The following is a 19,764-nucleotide window of genomic DNA, read 5'->3' as shown; positions in this document are numbered from 1 at the left end:
TGGGATAATTTGTCACCAAAGGCCAAAGATGCAAAAAGTGAGTGTATTTTTTTTTAATGTGATGTTAAGTGTTTTAAGTTGAGTATTTCTGCACCATGCCTACAATATGTGAAGACCCCTCCCCTGAAAGGTTAATTAGCTAATCATAAGTGTCATTACCACGTCTCTCTTGCAGTCTCTGTCTCTCTATAGCCATCTCTCAATCGAAACAGCACGTACATGTGTGTGTATGTATGCACATGTATTATGAATTGGGTTGTTATAGTACAGTTAAGAGCATGATCATTGATTAACACATACAAACAGGTGGAACTAATGTTTAATTGTAAACCAAAGATCATCATGTAATCAAATTAAATGTCACCCTGCAGTATTAATATAAAAAGAGGTTATGGCACAAAATAATCTGCGAGTTTATCTCTCATTTGAATTGCAGAAATAGGCCCACGTAAGGTAGAAGGGGCGACATTTAGAAGAGCACTGGGTGGAATCTCCTCCTCCTCCGTGTTCATGCCATCTAATGTTCTGGCATAATTGTGCAAAACACATGTGGCCTTCACAACTGCTATTGCATACTGTGGTTTCATTTTTAGGGCAGTATGATAAATGCGCCATTTGTTCGAAAGAATGCCAAAAGCACATTCCACCACTTGCCTGGCTTTGGTAAGGCGCTGATTAAAAACCGTTTTTTTCTGTGACATTTCTCTTTGGGCATAAGGCCGCATAACATGTTCGGATAGAGCAAATGCCTCATCAGCCACAAACACACATGGGTAAGGTGGGTGTTGTGTGTCAGGCCAGGGTCGTGGTGCTGGTAAAGTCATTTGGCCAGTTAGGAGTTTCAAACCAAATCTGCTGTGTTGGAAAACTGCAGAATCATGTGAACTACCATAAGCACCCACATCCACATATAGAAACTTCAAATTCGGATCCACCACAGCCATGAGCACAAGCGAAAAAAAATTCTTATAATTAAAATACAAACTGCCAGTGGCTGCAGGCATAACCAGTCGGACATGTTTCCCATCCACTGCTCCTAGGCAGTTAGGGAATTGATGTTTTTCCCAGAAATGTTGAATATTAGCCTCCCACATAGGTATATCAGGAGGTGGCATAAATTCTGGCTGCAGTGTTTTCCAGATCAGTTTGCAGGTGTCCAAAACGAGGTACCGGATTGTAGATCTTCCCATCAGGAACTGATAATGTAGTGCTGCATATGAATGCCCTGTTGCCAGAAATCTGAAAAGTAATTGAGAAATGTTTATTTTTCTTTTTTTTCAAAGTTGGTCTCCTGCGCAAAAGATGGAAGTCTGTGCGAGACAGTTATAAAAAGGAGCTGGAGAAACAATACCAAGAATCAAAAAGTGGGTCTGGCAGTTCCCAAAGAACAAAATATAAATACTGTGGCATTCTTGAATTTTTAAGAAAACATCATGAATCAGCTGAGTAAGTATGGTGCAAATGTTAACCTATTACACTTCTGTGAAAAGTATCCTCTACAGCTGTTAATGAAGTACAAGTCCCACAATGCATTGCAGGAGTGTGATAGCCTTAATCTGATTGCCTACAGGACAATGTATAGTATGCCTTTGCTTAATAGGACACTTGACTATGTAATTTGTCATGCGATTATTACATGACAGGAATATGGTAGGGTTTTGTGCACAAATACCAGTTGCCTTACAGTCCTGTTGATCTATTTGGCTGCAGTAGTGTCTGAATCACACACCAGAAACAAGCATGTAGCTCATAAATTACTACTTCACTTAGTACATCTGGTCTGCATGATTGATCAGGGGCTGTGCCTTAAAGTCATACACACAACATTTCTGCAGGAGAGACAGGCAACTAGTATTCTTTGCCAATTAAACATGTACATCAATGACATTTTTGTTTTTACATCACTGGCCACTATACCACTGCATAATTTTTCTCATTTCCTTTACATTAGAACTGAAGATAGCCTGCCACCTGATCCTGAGGAGGCGGAAATAGATGCTGGCCAGAACACAAGCAGTGATCTTGAAGTGGAAGATTTCACTGCACAGGATGGTGACACAGCTACACTGGATGAGAGTGACTCCACAACAGCAGATCAAACACAACACAGCACACAAACTACTAGGCCACACACAACTCACAGATCTAGTAGAGGTGTGAGGGCATCAACACAAGACAGGAGAATAGGAAGAGGTATGAGCAGGGCTGAATATGATCACAAGCTCATTACTTCAATTGAAAAGGCTGTGGATCATATGGAGAAGCGAGAGGAGGAAATCAAACAATTACAAGAGCCATGCACACAGTATCTGTTAAGTTTAGTGCCATTGCTACAAAAAGTGCCACCTGATAAACAATGGGCAGCCAGAAATGCCATCTCAGAGACACTGGGCAAATTTTTGCAAACTCAGAGCCATCCAGAAGAAAATATCACCAACTATGTCCCTCAACAACACATGCCTCATGCCACTCCTCAGTATCATTCATACCCACAACCATCTTACCAGAGTCACCGTATGTATGACCCACCTATGCATATGGCAAACCTGCCATATGGGCAGCAGCCTCATTATCCAATGACAGCACCTATGCGTTTTGATCAAGCTAATAGGTTTCAATGATCAGACACTCCAGTGTACACTGATTTATCAACTCACACCCAGCCACAAACAACTTCAGATTCTGGTCCACCAGCTTTCACTCATGACACTGGTAGTATGTCTGATTTTCTCGCATAACATGACTAGGAAGTGTGCCTTATAGATATTGTAAATATTTATGTTTTATGTTAAAATTTACCTGTTAATTTCACATACCTCAAAGTTATGAGGAGACGCTCCATAGGAGTTATTGTGCGGCGATAGTTGGTATCTTGCCGTTGAAGGGCATCCTTCAATTTATTCAACAAGCCATCAAAACTGTCAAAAAGACAGATGCATATGTTATTGTCTGATGATGTTTGTGATACAAACAATCTTTTTTTGGCATATAGCCTCTCTTTTTTTATAAAGAAGTATGATCACAACATGGCCTAAACAAATAGTTGGCCAAACAGTACCAAAAATAAATAAAAGATTTGATGGCCAAAAAAAGTGTCTTTACTGAGTTTCAGATGTTCATAGGTGCATGACATTGGTATAGGTAGAAATGTATGTTACGTGGGGTTAGTACCTAAGGTTATTGTCCAAAAATGATCTAGGGTTATATACTATAGTAGTTACTGGGTACTCACAATGAGCTATAGGTGTTAGGCAGTGTATGCATAACACACCAGGAACAAGCATAACTGTAAGATTAGTTTTTTAATGCATACACCTGATTGATTATTGTGTTGGTTTGTACATTGGAGTCCAACAGAGTGTGAAATAAGGGTCAACAATGGCTAATACATTCATTATTTAAATTAAAAGAGAGCCAAATGGTACAGAACAAACAAAACACATCTTACCTGCCCACAGACATTCTGGTGTAGATCTTACCTGCCCACAGACATTCTGGTGTAGCCAAAGAACTTGTCTGGATGCTGCCTCAAGTCACGATACAGTGTCCAAAATTGGCCCTTCCTGCGCCGCTGTTGAAGTATGGGATGCACCCAGTATCTCCGTGTCCTTGGCCTGCGTCTCATATATGCTGCTACACATATTAATAACAGCAAATCTGGATACATTTTCGCTCAAAAAAATACTCCACACTCTAAACCACTATGTCATCTCTCCTCAACTAACCCACAATGCTGTGAAGGGCCACTCCCTTTTTATATTGGTGATTTCACTTCAATTCCTTCATTTAATCCACGTGTCATCAATATATCTGCCTTTAACCCTTTGTTTAATCTCTTTCCTTAAAAAACGCTACAAAAACGCCTACAAAACGCAACCGCAAAACGCTAGCAAAACGCAGCTAAATAATAAGACAAGGCGTTCCAAAATCCGCTAGCATTTTGCGGATCTGCTAGCGGTTTTTGGTGTGCACCAGGCCTAAGTGTGGATCCCCAGCTCCTGCTGGTTCTAGGCACACTTTCGGATCTGACTATGGGTCTGAGAGCTAACACGTAGCATATGCAACAGCAGACAAGGAACAACTGACAGGCCTGTTCTATATATACTGGGAGCACTCCTAAGCACCGCCCCAGTCACTCAGCCAATCAGGATCAGTGCTGGAGTCAGCTGACCGGCTGATCAGCTGACTCCCCTTCTGCTTGCATAAAGATCCTGTCTGTGCGCGCGTGCGCAGACCTCAGTCTATGTGCGACTGAAGGAGCAGGCAAAGTTCCACCATGCGACCATGCGGCGAAAGCCGCTGGCTGAGACGCAGAGACAGCCGCCATGCCACTCGGCGCTGCAGCGGTTTCCTCCTCATTCCCCACAATCCCAGGCATAATTCCATCATATATCCACGTGGCGGAAACCGCCGGCTGAGACGCGGAGATAGCCGCCATGCCACTCTCTGATGCGGCGGGATCTCCGCAATCCCTTACAAAGTGGAAAGAAAATCATACATGATTCCAAACATTTAAAAAAAATAACTGCAAAATGGGGTGTGCGTAATTATTCATCCCCCTGAGTCAATACTTTGTAGAACCACCTTTTACTGCAATTACAGCTGCCAGCCTTTTAGGGTATGTCTCTACCAGCTTTGCACATCTAGAGACTGAAATCCTTGCCCATTCTTTGCAAAACAGCTCCAGCTTAGTCAGTCAGATTAGATGGACAGCATTTGTGAACAGCAGTTTTCAGATCTTGACACAGATTCTCGATTGAATTTAGATCTGGACTTTGACTGGGCCATTCAAACACATGGATAGGTTTTGTTTTAAACCAGTGCTGTCCAACTGGCGGCCCGCGGGCCGCATCCGGCCCGCCAGGCCACCTGCTGCGGCCCGCTCGTCTCCCTGGGATGCAGGCATGGCTTGCGCTATGGGCGCCATGCCTGCTCCCTCTTATTGTGTCCCCGCTGGCCTCTCCGGTGTCCCCGCTGGCCTCTCCTATGTCCCCCTGCTGCTGCTGCCTCTCCTATGTCCCCCCGCTGCCGCTGCCTCACAGATCAGACCTCACAGATCGCGGCGACTGATGTAAACAGAGGGCGCATGGTACCCGCACGGAGTACGTCACATGCGGAAGTGAATCATTAGTCACTTCCGCATGTGACGTTCTGCCGCGCGGGTGTCATGCGCGCGCTCTGCTTGCTTCAGTCGCCGCGATCTGTGAGGTCTGATCTGTGAGGCAGCAGCGGCATCGTCAGCGGGGACACCGGAGAGGCCAGCGGGGACACCGGAGAGGCCAGCGGGGACACAGGAGAGGCCAGCCCCAGAGGTAACGGGCTCGCTACTGGTGGGGGCACCTGTCACTAGCTGGGGGGGCTCCTGTCACTATCTAACTGGGGGGGCTCCTGTCACTATCTAACTGGGGGGGCACCTGTCACTATCTAACTGGGGGGGCACCTGTCACTATCTAACTGGGGGGGCTCCTGTCACTATCTAACTGGGGGGGCACCTGTCACTATCTAACTGGGGGGGCTCCTGTCACTATCTAACTGGGGGGGCACCTGTCACTATCCAACTGGGGGGGGGGACAACTGTCACTATCTAGCTGGGGGGGGGACACCTGTCACTATCTAACTAGGGGGGCTCCTGTCACTATCTAACTGGGGGGCACCTGTCACTATCTAACTGGGGGGGCACCTGTCACTATCTAACTGGGGGGGCTCCTGTCACTATCTAACTGGGGGGGCACCTGTCACTATCTAACTGGGGGGGGGGACACCTGTCACTATCTAGCTGGGGGGGGGACACCTGTCACTATCTAGCTGGGGGGCACCTGTCACTATCTAAGTGGGGGGCACCTGTCACTATCTAAGTGGGGGGCACCTGTCACTATCTAAGTGGGGGGCACCTGTCACTATCTAAGTGGGGGGCACCTGTCACTAAAGGGGCATTCTGCTTATTTATGTGAAATGCTGTCTATTTATGTGCCTCATGACTGCTGAATTTGTCTTGTTGGGGGCCTCATGATTTGTTGGGGGCATCACGATTGCTAAATTTGTCTTGTTGGGGGCCTCAAGATTGCTGAATGTGTCTTGTTGGGGGCCTCATGATTTTTTGGGGGCCTCATGATTGCTAAATTTGTCTTGTTGGGGGCATCATGATTGCTGAATTTGTCTTGTTGGGGGCCTCATGATTTGTTGGGGGCCTCATGATTGCTGAATTTGTCTTGTTGGGGGTCACAGGATTGCGAACTGTGAGACTATGGAAAAGCTGAATCGTCATCATGAGACAATAGCATTAAACCTACTTTTTTAGCTTTTTAAAACGGAAAATAAAACTGGGAGGTTCTAAAAAAACCCCCACATTTTTCAGGAGTAGGATGGATGAAATTGTTTATCTTCACAGTTTATTTTCAACTTGGATTTTCCATAATGTTCATGTATGAGTTAAAACGTTTGTATGTAGTTTAAATTGCTGTTGCCATTTTGCGATAAGTGACTTTTGGGTTGCAGTTTGGACACTCGGCCGCCAAAAGGTTCACCACCACTATTCTAATCTAATGTCCCACATTGCTAAGTTCATGTAAATTTGTCTCCACCCGTGGCCACACCCGCATTCTGGTCCATGGCCACACCCATTTTTTGGCGCGGCGCGCTATGCGCGCCGCTCAATGGTACCCTCGTGTTTTCTGGCGCGCACAACTTCACTATTATTTTAAATTGCATTTTGTGCAAAGTGCTGCCAATCTAATTATCCTTTAATTGCATTTTTTCCGGGGGGGGTGGGGGGGGGGTGGGGGGGGGGGGGGCCTGCGGCTCTAGCAAGAACCTTCGGCCCTCCACCATGGGGTCTGAAAAAAAAATGGCCCTCCATGCCCATGAAGTTGGACAGCACTGTTTTAAACCATTCCATTGTTGCCCTGGCTTTACGTTTAGGGTCGTTGTCCTGCTGGAAGGTGAACCTCCGCCCCAGTCTCAAGTCTTTTGCAGACTCCAAGAGGTTTTCTTCCAAGATTGCCCTGTATTTGGCTCCATCCATCTTCCCATCAACTCTGACCAGCTTCCTTGTCCCTGCTGAAGAGAAGCACCCCCAGAGCATGATGCTGCCACCACATTTGACAGTGGGGATGGTGTGTTCAGAGTGATGTGCAGGCCCGGCCCTAGACCTTTTGCCGCCTGAGGCAAACTTTGAAGAAATTGCCGCAACCCCCCCCCCCAAGCCGTGGGTGGCCGTCCGAGCTGGAGAGGATAGCAGGCAGGAAGGGGGGTCAGACCCCCCTCCCTCACCTAGGTCCCTCGTCCTCCGCTCCCCTCCAGCTTTAAAGAGTTAAGTTGTCGCCGCTATTGTAAGAGGCACGGGCGGGGATCACTCACCTCTTCCGCGTTCCAGCGTGCGCTCCACTGACGTCACTTCCTGCTACGCCGCCCACTGTATTGTAAGTGGACAGCGTTACAGGAAGTGACATCAGTGGAGCACACGCTGTAACGCGGAAGAGGTGAGTGATCCCCGCCCGTGCCTCTTACAATAGCAGCAGCAACTTAACTCTTTAAAGCTGGAGGGGAGCAGAGGACGGGGGACCCAGGTGAGGGAGGAGGGGTCTGACCCCCCTCAACGCCGCTAGGCCCAAAACTCCCTTCCTGCCCGCTATCCCCTCCAGCTCGGGCAGCCCCCCACACCCACGGACGGGCGTGTGCCGCCCCCCCAAAAGTGCCGCCTGAGGCAAAAGTTTCACCCCGCCTCATGGGCGGGCCAGCCCTAGTGATGTGCAGTGTTAGTTTCCCGCCACACATAGCGTTTTGCATTTTGGCCACAAAGTTCCATTTTGGTCTCATCTGACCAGAGCACCTTCTTCCACATGTTGCTGTGTCCCCCACATGGCTTGTGGCAAACTGCAAACGGGACTTCTTATCCTTTTCTGTTAACAATGGTTTTCTTCTTGCCACTCTCCCATAAAGGCCAACTTTGTGCAGTGCATGACTAATAGTTGTCCTATGGAAAGATTCCCCCACCTGAGCTGTAGATCTCTGCAGCTCGTCCAGAGTCACCATGGGCCTCTTGACTACATTTCTGATCAGCACTCTCCTTGTTCGGCCTGTGAGTTTACAGTGTTCTCCCCAGAATATTTTTCCAGCCGGGTGGCATGAAAAAGTAGCCGGGTGGGAAGGGTCACACTAGGTGCGGAATCACACTGGGTGTCTGGGGGGGGGGGGGGGGGGGGGGCTAGGTACTACTGAATGGGTGGGGGCAGCCCAGGATAAAAACACACACACACACACACACCATACCCACGCACACACTATACACACACCCACACACCCAAAAAATATATACACACACAAAATATAGGCACACACACTATATATACACACACACACACACCACACACACTATGTATATAGATAGATAGATAGATAGATAGATAGATAGATAGAGTGTGCGTGTTTGTATTTATCTATATACACATATACACACATACATACACACACACACACACACACACACCACACACACACAATATGTGTGCACACACACACACTATACACAATATATGCACACACACACTATACACTGTACATACCACACACACACACACACACACACTATACACACACACACATTTTAACCACTTGCCGACCGCGCACTCATACCGCGCGTCAGCAAAGTGGCAGCTGCAGGACCAGCGACGCAATATTGCGTCGCCAGCTGCAGGCTGATTAATCAGGAAGCAGCCGCTCGGGTGAGCAGCTGCTTCCTGTCAATTCACGGCGGGGGGCTCCGTGAATAGCCTGCGGGCCGCCGATGGCGGCTCGCAGGCTAAATGTAAACACAAGCGGAAATAATCCGCTTTGTTTACATTTGTACGGCGCTGCTGCGCAGCAGCGCCGTAAGGCAGATCGGCGATCCCCGGCCAATCAGCGGCCGGGGATCGCCGCCATGTGACAGGGGACGTCCCGTCACTGGCTGCACAGGACGGATAGCGTCCTGTGCAGCCCTGATCTCCGGGGGGGGAGCAGGTAGGAGAGGGAGGGGGGAATTTCGCCGCGGAGGGGGGCTTTGAGCTGCCCCCCCCCCCGCCAGTCACATGCAGGCATGAGAGATCGGACCCCCCCAGCACATCATCCCCCTAGTGGGGAAAAAAGGGGGGTGATCTGATCTCTCTGCCTGCTACATGATCTGTGCTGGGGGCTGCAGAGCCCACCCAGCACAGATCACTCAGCACAGCGCTGGTCCTTAAGGGGGGGTAAAGGGTGGGTCCTCAAGTGGTTAAGAGGACCAATCATCTGTCATGAAGATATTCTGCTATGAATATCAGCAGGAGGCTGCTGAATAAAGTGCTCTGAAGTTTAGACTGCAATAACCACAAGTATTTTCTAAGTTTAGATGAAATTACAGCTAAACTGCTTTTTTATTTTCTTGAAATAAGGTCAGTAATGCCACCTTTTTATAATCTATCAGCAGAAATCTGCTGCAACATTACAGCTCTCCTCTCCACATCGGTTTAATCACTAGTTAGTGCAGACAGTACAAGTGTGTGAAGCTAACTCTGCATATGAAAGGCATTTACCACAGCAGCTCACAGCCCCCCTCCCCCTTAATGACAGGAGACTTGCCTGTTGGAATGAATAGAACCAGGCATCCCGCAGTGCAAGTTTCTGTCCTGCGTGTAACTTTACAGCTTTCCCCGCCCCTCTACACTAGAAGGGAGCTGGGAAGAGGGCGGAGATAACGTCCCTGAATGACAGCGAGCTGGCTGCACAGACACAGCCGCTGCTGCAGTAATGATTCAAGAGGAGGAAGTCTGCTACAGACCAGGGAAACCGGCAGCCGGGCGGGAGGGCAGGGTCAGGTGGGCGCTCCGCCCAGCTGAAAGGCTCTGGGGAGAACACTGGTTTAGGTGGACGGCATTGTCTTGGTAGGTTTACAGTTGTGCCACACTCATTCCATTTCTGAATGATCGCTTGAACAGTGCTCCGTGGGATGTTCAAGGCTTTGGAAATCGTTTTGTAGCCTAAGCCTGCTTTAAATTTCTCAATAACTTTATTCTTTATTGACCTGTCTGGTGTGTTCTTTGGACTTCATGGTGTTGTTGCTCTCAATATTCTCTTAGACAACCTCTGAGGCCGTCACAGAGCAGCTGTATTTGTACTGACATTAGATTACACACAGGTGCACTCTATTTAGTCATTAGCACTCATCAGGCAATGTCTATAGGCAACTGACTGCACTCAGACCAAAGGGGGCTGAATAATTACACACACCCCACTTTGTAGTTTTTTTTTTTTTTTAATGTTTGGAATTATGTATGATTTTCGTTCCACTTCTCCAGTGTACACCACTTTGTATTGGTCTTTCACGTGGAATTCCAATAAAATAGATTCATGTTTGTGGCAGTAATATGATAAAATGTAGAAAATTTCAAGGGGGCCGAATACTTTTGCAAACCATTGTACATATCTGATTGTGACTACATATATGAGGTGTACACAGGAATCTCCTATATATACTAAATAACCTATATGCTGTAAGCATAAAGCCTGATGTGTAGCCACGTCACTAATAGAGGTGGTCAATGAGATGGAAATAATTCTGCGTTGATGCGGATTTATGCAAATTTAGGCACTCCCTTTGCTCATTAAATCAAATAATTTGATAGGTTGTTAAAATTTGGTTTGGTGACTACGCATTAAAGGGTACCTGAGACGGATGAAAAAAAAAGTTTTATACATACCTGGGGCTAGGATTCCCAGTAATTCAGCCAGTCCAGCCACGTGCCGCTCCTACAGCTAGGAGCATTCTGCACCTGCGCAACAGTGCTGTGCAGGTGTAGTATGCTCCCGGCGGCGGAGTGTGTACATGCGCACTACATAACAGAAGATCCAGGTGGTGGAGGAGGACAGCGAGGGACTGATTAGCCTGAAGGGGGCTAGAGGAAGCCCCAGGTATGTATAAAACGTTAATTTTATCTGTCTCAGGTTTACTTTGGTACACAGTAGTACTATACTCTACATATGCACTCCCCACAGAGCTACAGGGAATCCACTGAGAATGTTGTGCACATTGAACACAAAGGTGTTGTCTATTACCCATAAAACCTGGTTCAGATTGTACATGAAGAATGTGTAATGGAGAAAGAATCGCCTCATTCTCCTGCAGAGTACCTGCACATCACTTTTACATGTACCCACAGTTACACTGTCTAGGGCCTGATAGATGTTCTTTGTTCCGACCTGTACCTTTTTCAAGTACTCTTACCAAGAACTAGTTTTAGTCTATGACTCGGGCCTGGTGCACACCAAGCGGTTTTTGAAGCGATCTGCAAACCGCTTCCGCCTTGGAAAGCGCTTGGCTAATGTATTTCAATGGGCTGGTGGTTTTTAGCAAACCGCAAACGTGGGTCCTGCAGCACTTTTGCGGTTTGCAGAAGCGTTTCTGCCTCAATGTAAAGTATAGGAAAAGCTCAAACCGCTCTGGAAAACGCTAGATCAGACCGGTTTTAAAGGCGTTTTTGTTACAGAAGCTGTTCAGTAACAGCTTTTACTGTAACAATATTTGTAATCTGCTACACAAAAACGCACCCAAAAAAACGCTAGGCATGTTTAGAAAACGTCTCTAAACATGCCTAGAATCGCTCTGAAATCTGCTCCAAAAACCTCTAGTGTTTTGAGGATCTGCTAGCGGTTTTGGTGTGCACTGGGCCTCAAAGTATTAAAGGCAGAAGATCAGCCAAATAGCCAGGGAACTGGTATTGTTTAAAAGGGAATAAAAATGGCAGTCTACATATCCTTCTCACTTCAGTTGTCTTTTAAAATTCCTAAGCGTTGGAAGTTAAGAGACGAATTTCATGTTGCATACTTTCAATCAACAAGATTGTAATATGCAAATTAGAGGAGTCGGAGGAATCCTAAACTGAGGAGTCGGTGGATTTTTGTACTGACTCCACAGCCCTGCTTTTAATGACTTCACCTCTCTCAGTGGTCAATGCAAAATGTATCTTAGGCCTAGTGCACACCAGAGCGGTTCGGCTGCGGTTTGCGATCCGCTTGCGGGTGCGGATCCGCTAGGGTAATGTATTTCAATGGGTTGGTGTACACCAGAGCGGGAGGTGTTTTGCAGAAACGCATACTCCCGGGCTGCTGCAGATTTTGGATTGCGGATGCGTTTCTGCCTCAATGTTAACCCATTCAGGTTCCGTCGTTTTCACGTGAGAAATGTTCACCTCCCATTCATTAGCCTATAACTTTATCACTACTTATCACAATGCACTGATCTATATCTTGTTTTTTCTGCCACCAATTAGGCTTTCTTTGGGGGGTACATTTTGCTAAGAGCCATTTTACTGTAAATGCATTTTAACAGGAAGAATAAGAAAAAAATTGAAAAATTCATTATTTCTCAATTTTTAGCCATTATAGTTTTAAAATAATACATGCCTCTGTAATTAAAACTCACGTATTGTATTTGCCCATATGTCCCGGTTATTACACCGTTAAAATTATGTCCCTATCACAATGTATGGCGACAATATTTTATTTGGAAATAAAGGTGCATTTTTTCCATTTTGCATCTATCACTATTTACAAGTTTAAAATAAAAAAATATAGAAATATTTCATCTTTACATTGATATTTAAAAAGTTTAGACCCTTAGGTAAATATTTACATGTTTTTTTTTTTTTATTGTAATGGTTTTTTTTTTTATATACTAAACATTTTATTTGGGTACTTTTGGGAGGGTGGGAGGTAAACAATAGATTTATAATGTAAATGTGTGTTAATTCTGTTTGTTTTTTTCAGGTGTAGTATTACTTTTTGGCCACAAGATGGCGGCCATGAGTTTGTTTACATGACGTTACTCTAAGCGTAGCACACGCTTAGAGTGACGCATCAGGAAGAAGATGGCCAGAAAAAGCTCAGCTTCCGAGAGAAGCTGTCGCTTTTTCAGCGGGGGAGAGGAATCAATGATCGGGCTCCATAGCCTGATACATTGATTCCTTGGCTACCGAATCCACGGCCGGGAGTGCGCGTGCACGATCGGCCGCGGGGGCGCGCGGTAGCGCGCATGGTTCCTGGACATAGAAACTACGTCCAGGAACCAAAATAGGTTAAGTATAGGAAAACCGCAAACCGCTCTGAAAAACGGCACTTCAGAGTGGTTTGCCAGGCGTTTTTTGTTACAGTAGCTGTTCAGTAACAGCTTTATTGTAACAATACATGAAATCTACTACACCAAAAACGCTTCACAAAACCGCAAAATGCTAGCTGAAACGTTACAGAAAAAGAAGAAAAAGCATTTCAAAATCTGCTAGCATTTTGCGGATCTGCTAGCATTTTTTGGTGTGCACCAGGCCTTAGGGAGCTTATTGAGGCTTTTGTTTATGCTTGTGTTCAGAAGGAGGTTCCTCACTTCCCGTAGAAGTGAACAATAACCACCCTGTTAAAAAGTGAGATTAATTTTTTTCCCCAACAGGAACATAGACAACAATAAACTGAAAGCTCAAAGGGTACAGCTTATAGTATTAGAAAGAATTCCACTGAGCACTAAGATAGCTGTACTTACATTTGTAACTATGGTTTACCTTTGATTAAAAAACAACCGTCAAAAGAAACTGTTTTTCTGTAAACCCCACATACCTATAGAGCTTTTAGCCAGCAACAATAAAATGCTTTTCAGAGGTCTCTTAGTACAGCCTGTGTGAAAAGAAAAGCAGTGTTTACTAGCTGTTTTGTAACAATTTGTGTCAGCATCAGGGGAACGGTTTACTTTACACTGCATGTCAGAGAAACACACACTAAAAGGAACACAGAGCTTCAGCTGATGATTATTTACATTTGAAGCTATATTTCTGCTTCCTATCATTCTAAACAGATTCCAGTCACAGTATTACAGCCAGTGAAGATTGTTGCTGTATGCGCTGGGCACAGTTCTACATGCCCACAGTGAGAAATGTTCTCTGTAAAGGTCATATTTTCTTCATATAAAACATTAAAAGATGAAAAAAAAGCCTATTGCCATTTGCTAATAATTACTGGAAATATATGTGGCGTTTAGCATTCTAGTTAACTTTGATAGCTATCCTTTGAGAGTCTTGTATGCCGCTGGGTAAGATGAGACCGGTTTTTCACCAATGTAAGTCTCAAATAAAGATGGCAACACACAGTAAAGGGGCCCATACACCTAACGATTTTCCCGCCGATATACAGCAGATTCGATCACTGTGATCGAATCTGCTGTGAAATCATCGCGCAAACTGACACAACGATCGATTTCCGTCCGAAATCAATCGTTCCCATCGATCCGTCCGTGCGGAAGATTTTTCTCGATTGCCGGCAGGTCGGGAGTGAGTCGATAGCGGCGTTCGAATGCCGGACGCAATACAGCGGAGATACATTACCGATTTCAGGCCGGCGCGACTCCCCCGGTCTCCGCTGTCTTCTTCTCCGGGCTCCAGCCTCCTTGAACTTCCTGTCCTGGCAGGAAGTTTAAACAGTAGAGCGCCCTCTACTGTTTAAACTTCCCCTGGACAGGAAGTTCAGTGAAGCAAGCCAGCCGAACCGGAGACCAGCGTGGAGAAGAAGACAGCAGAGACCGGGGAAGTCGCGTCGGCCGGAGCAGGTAATGTATGCAGGGGGGAGGGGGGGTGGCAACTTCACAGATTGTGATCGGTTTCATGCTGAAATAGATTCACAATCTGTTTGCAGTAAAGGCAGCCATACGATCCCTCTCTGATCAGATTCGATCAGAGAGGGAATTATCTGTTGGTCGATCTGATGGCAAATCGACCAGTGTATGGCTACCTTTAAGGCTCATACACACAGACCATAGTCTTTGGAAAATGAAAGATCACAGACCAATTTTACCCCCTTCCATGTAGTATGAGAGCCATACCTACACAGTCTATTCTATGTAGCCGAACTCCCCATCAGACAGAAATCTTTGCAAGACGCTGCACACAAAGATGGTGTAGACATTCAAAAGATCAGTATCTGCAAAAGATCTGTTCCTGCAAAAGATCCGTTCCTGCAAAATACATTCATAGTCTATGATATCTGCAGATCATCATACACACCTTGTTTAACAGACAATCATTTGCAGATCAGATCCACCAGGATGGATTTTCAGATCTGCAGATGATTGTCTGATCTGCAAATGCTTGTCAGTTAAACAAGGTGTGTACGATGATCTGCAGATCTAATAGACTATAAATGAAATTTGCAGGAACGGATCTTTGGCAGGAACAGATCTTTTGCAGATACTGATCTTTTGTGTCTGTACAGCATCTTTGTGTGCAGCATCTTGCAAAGATTTTTTTCTGATGGGGAGTTCAGCTCCATAGAAAAGACTGTGTAGAGTATGGCTCTCATACTACATGAAGGGTGGTAAGATTGGTCTGTGATCTTTCATTTTCAAAAGACTATGGTCTGATGTGTGTATGTGGCCTTAGACTGCTATACAATATGGCAAACAGATCAATCCCTGAATCTGATCAGAAACAGATCAAATCCCCCATATACAGCAAACGAGATTTCACCATGAAATGTATTGAAAATCTATCGAACTGCAGCATTACACTGTTCAATACAGTGCAACGCTAGGGGATGTCGATCTACCACCGCTCCCAATCGACCAAAATTTTCCATCCGGTCAAAACATAATTTCAACCGATTTTTGCAGCAAATTTGATGATTGAGTCGATAATTTCCAAAAGGTCTGATAAGGTATCCGTCTGTTCTTTCCGATCACTTCTGTAGAAAATTATTTGGAAACCTGATCAGTCCTGTTCGTAATTGTCATTCTGACAGGAAATTGCATGGTGTGTACCAGGCACTAGAGTGACAACCTGACATCATTTCTAACATGTTCACATTTCATACAGAATCTTATGCAAAGCACTGGCAATGGAATATATGGTTTGCAACTTTGCAGTTAAAAGTGTTCCATTTCACTTTGTGCTCAGTGTACTCTTAAAGAGGAACTCCAGTGAAAATAATTTAATATAAAAAGGTGCTTAATTTTTACAATAATTATGTATACATGATTTAGTCAGAGTTTGCTCATTGTAAAATCTTTCCTCTCCCAGATTCACATTCTGACATGTATTACATGGTGACATTGTTACTGTGGGCAGATTATGTAGCTGTTCTGGCTTTAACAGACAGCTATAAACAGCCATTTCCTGTGTGTGTCATTGTTACATTGTGGCAGTTTGCCCAGAGTACCGTACGGTACCAGAGCCTCTTGTGGGAGGGGTTTCAGCACAAAATCAGTCATACAGCGCCCCCTGATGGTCTGTTTGTGAAAATCATTATATTTTTCATGTAAAAGTGGGTATCAGCTACTGATTGGGATAAAGTTCAATTCTTGGTCGGAGTTTCTCTTTAATTGCAGTCTGCAACTGGGAATACTGAAGTTTTCCAACAACACTGAGAATGCTGATCAATTAAATCTGGCAGTTATCTGGGACCCTGGACATGGACCTTGGTAAGGGACCCTCTTGAACAATAGCATGATTTACTGAATGCTTGTAACCTTTCCTTTACCAATTATAAAACTCTTGTGGGACATGTTCTATTTTGTCCAATAAAGGTGATTCCCTAAAGGTATTCTATAAGCCTGTTGTAGGAAAAAAAAGACAATAGCATTTGTAAGAAGATACACGTCATCTGGAAATGGTTTCTTCATAGCATGTATATTTAAACATCTTAGAACACTTGATTTATAATAAACAAAAAAGGGATAGAATTCACACATTTTAATTTAGGCTCTAAGAAGGTTTGAGCAATATATACATACAATTAAAAATACCATAGAACAAGATTTACAATGTAATTCTTAGAATAGATCTCTATCTAAACTTCACAGACATTTGTGCTTGTAAGCTTAAATAAATATATCTATAAAATACATCTATAAATACACAATTTCTCTCTGTCAATTAGACTCAGGAGAGGTAGACCATATGGAAATTAATTCAGTGCCTCATTGCATATACAAGATCTGTTTTCGAGATAGAAATGGACTCTGAGCATCCCTTAATGCCTGAGGAAAGTCTTCTAGGGGCCACTGGGTGGACTGGGGAGGTACAAGTCCTCCTCTGCGGACCAAGTCACAGAGATCACGGATCATCTTGGTGATTTCCTCACGATCTACAGAAAAACATAGTAACAGAAAAAAGGAAAGTCATCCATGAACACAAAAAGAAATTAAGAGTTTCAAGATTTGTTTTACACAAGATAAAATGGTACTCACTTTGTTGTCTCTCTCTTTTCCACTGAGTTACCCAAAAACCACAAAGCCTAATATTTTTAAATATCAGTGCACTCTGAAATAGAGAATAACAAACAAAAAGTCAATGAATACAGTCATCTAATAGATTAAATTAGACTTGCTGTGGGCAGATGTGTCACTAGTAAAGAGGGTGAATAAGATGCTATGAACCAATGCAAATGTTAATTTTATATAATTTTGTGCAGCTGGGAACTGGAGCAATCAAAATAATTGTCAGTTGTATTTGGCTGGTCCAGTTACAAGCTGCATAAAATTAACATAAAATTAGCATACATTTTAAATTATTAGAATGTTACTGACCACGTTATGTCCCTGTCGGCCAAGGACAAAGGATTTATGCTCATTTGCATAGAAATTTTCCAAGTAAGCTTGAAAATCTTTGTGAAGAAACAAGTCCAGTCTAAAGTCACAAGCATCTGAGACTATGTAATTCATACAAAAGGACCTGGCCTGTTTTCAGTAAAAAATAAAAAATTAAGTCTGCTATTGTGGTAAAGGTTTCAACCCTTATGTGGGGCAGATCAGACCATACTAAGGGTTCCTGAAAGATTGATTGAAATGGACAAACCGTAAAGACTGAATTGAGACTTTTATGGCAGCGAAAACCACATAGCAGCCAAAAAGCACATCTCTCCCTCTTATCACAATTAAAATTACTCAAATAAAATAAACAAAAAACAAACAAACACGTTTTTTGAAGTTTGTACCAAAAGGAGCTGGTACACCTTTGTCTACCACACTGCTTCCTGGTTGAGAGTGGCATACCTTACCCACCTGCCATGATGCCTAGCCAGTCATCAGGTGCAAGCATGGTGACATGGGAAGTGGGAGGGTACAAATGTGTCTGAGAATGTGAATGACACTTTGTGATGCTGGCTCTAATGGGATTACAGCCAAAGAAAGAAAATGACAATCACATTAAAGGTGGTCATTCACTAAGATTTGCAGCATAGATTTGCAGCAGATTCGACCATCAGATAGATTTCTGTCAGATGTCTCTGAAGTTGAACCTGACAGGAATCTATCTGATGTGTGCCACACACTAGGAACAGATTTCCAATAGATTTCAGAATGAAATCTATTGGAAATCTATCAGAATGCATTATTGGACCAATGCAACTCTATGGGCCTTCGATCTGCTGCCAGCAGCAGATCGACCTAGATTTTCCATCTTGTCAGATAGATCAAATTGATCGAAATCGGCCACAAATCGATGGCTAAATTTGATAAAATCTATTTCTGATCGATTCTATACAATCAATCGATCGCTGAAATAGGCCAGTGTATGGGTCCCTTAAATCTGAACTCAGAAACACAAACATATACAGACAGTGAATGCATGTATTTGAACACTGGGTTACATGATCTCTACCATCCCAACTGTGGCAATATGGAAAAAGAAATTTGATTTTACAGTTCCTCGTAAAAATCTAGTCTACTGTAATCAGGGCCAAATCTAAATATTCCATCTAATTTGGTCAGATGGCCAACATAAATCCTTTTCTGTAAAACAAATGTATAGTTTCGAATATTTTTTAAAAGGTTCATTACAAGCCTGATTGAGTTCTGGGTGCATATCTCTTTTGGTTCTCCTATTGTATAGGTCTTCCGGAAATTAGTGGTTTTAGATTGTGCGAAATGGAGTAAGAAAAATGTCTTTATACCACTGACTGTGACAAAAGTGGAGACTTAATTTCCTTTTTTTGAAATGATTTATCACGGGAATTCACACTTGCTCATTTACAGGCGAATTATTGCAAATACCTTCTGCTTTACCTAATATTTCATCCCTGGGACCTGCAAGTCTTAAATTTGAACCCTGGTGGTCCCAATAGCTCAAAATAAGAATAAGTGGGCATGCGGCGTCCTTTTACGACACACCGATTTTGAAAGATATCACCATGCTAATTTATTTTTTGAAGCTTGAATTGCAGGGTAGTAGGTTAGGGCTGGCGTTAATCATCTGCCGAAAGTGTTCTAAACATTGATTTAAAGCAAGAGTCGGTAACTCACCACTGGAACAGTAACAGGCTGCTTAGCCATTCCTCCATATGTCACCATTGTGCCTCCATAACTAAGGGCAACAAATGACAATAATACATCAGTACCCATGTAAAAAGGAATCAAAAACAGCACATTCTATCAGCAATTCCTGTGATACAATAGCTTACAATGCAAACGTACAATGAAACTGATGTTTAGCCATAGATTTTATGAAAGACACAGACAGACCTTTTTTATTTAAATATCACTTTTCAGAAGTACTTCTATATAATTTTTAAAGCATGGGCATTGGGCAATATGGTTGCCATGCAATTCTAGGGTTCTTGGTTTGATACCAAACAGCTAAAGCAGTTGGGTAACTGCCAATATATGGGTAGGAGTGTGCTGTTAATACCATTTTTTTTGCAGCATAAAATACAAAAGAAAAAACCTGAGGTAATAGTTTTGGTTGAACTCCAAGGACCAATACTGTAAATACCAGTATCTAAAGT

General features: G+C 43.9%; 1 protein-coding gene across 1 annotated transcript in view; it reads right to left on the bottom strand.

The window, feature by feature from the left end:
• Positions 1 to 16,654: 16,654 nt before the first annotated feature.
• The window catches only part of MECR (mitochondrial trans-2-enoyl-CoA reductase), a 69,053-nt gene continuing 65,943 nt past the window's right edge, over positions 16,655 to 19,764 (bottom strand). The window contains exons 8-10 of the mRNA XM_068269159.1: positions 19,283 to 19,343; positions 17,231 to 17,303; positions 16,655 to 17,127 (exon numbers count right to left, since the gene is read on the bottom strand). Coding sequence (XP_068125260.1) covers positions 16,961 to 17,127; positions 17,231 to 17,303; positions 19,283 to 19,343 — 301 coding nt within the window. The 3' untranslated portion in view covers positions 16,655 to 16,960. The remainder of the gene's footprint in view (positions 17,128 to 17,230; positions 17,304 to 19,282; positions 19,344 to 19,764) is intronic.

This window comes from Hyperolius riggenbachi, chromosome 2 (assembly GCF_040937935.1).
Source record: "Hyperolius riggenbachi isolate aHypRig1 chromosome 2, aHypRig1.pri, whole genome shotgun sequence".
In the NCBI taxonomy this organism is placed as follows: Eukaryota; Metazoa; Chordata; class Amphibia; order Anura; family Hyperoliidae; genus Hyperolius; species Hyperolius riggenbachi.
This window is presented reverse-complemented; position numbering and strand designations above follow the sequence as displayed.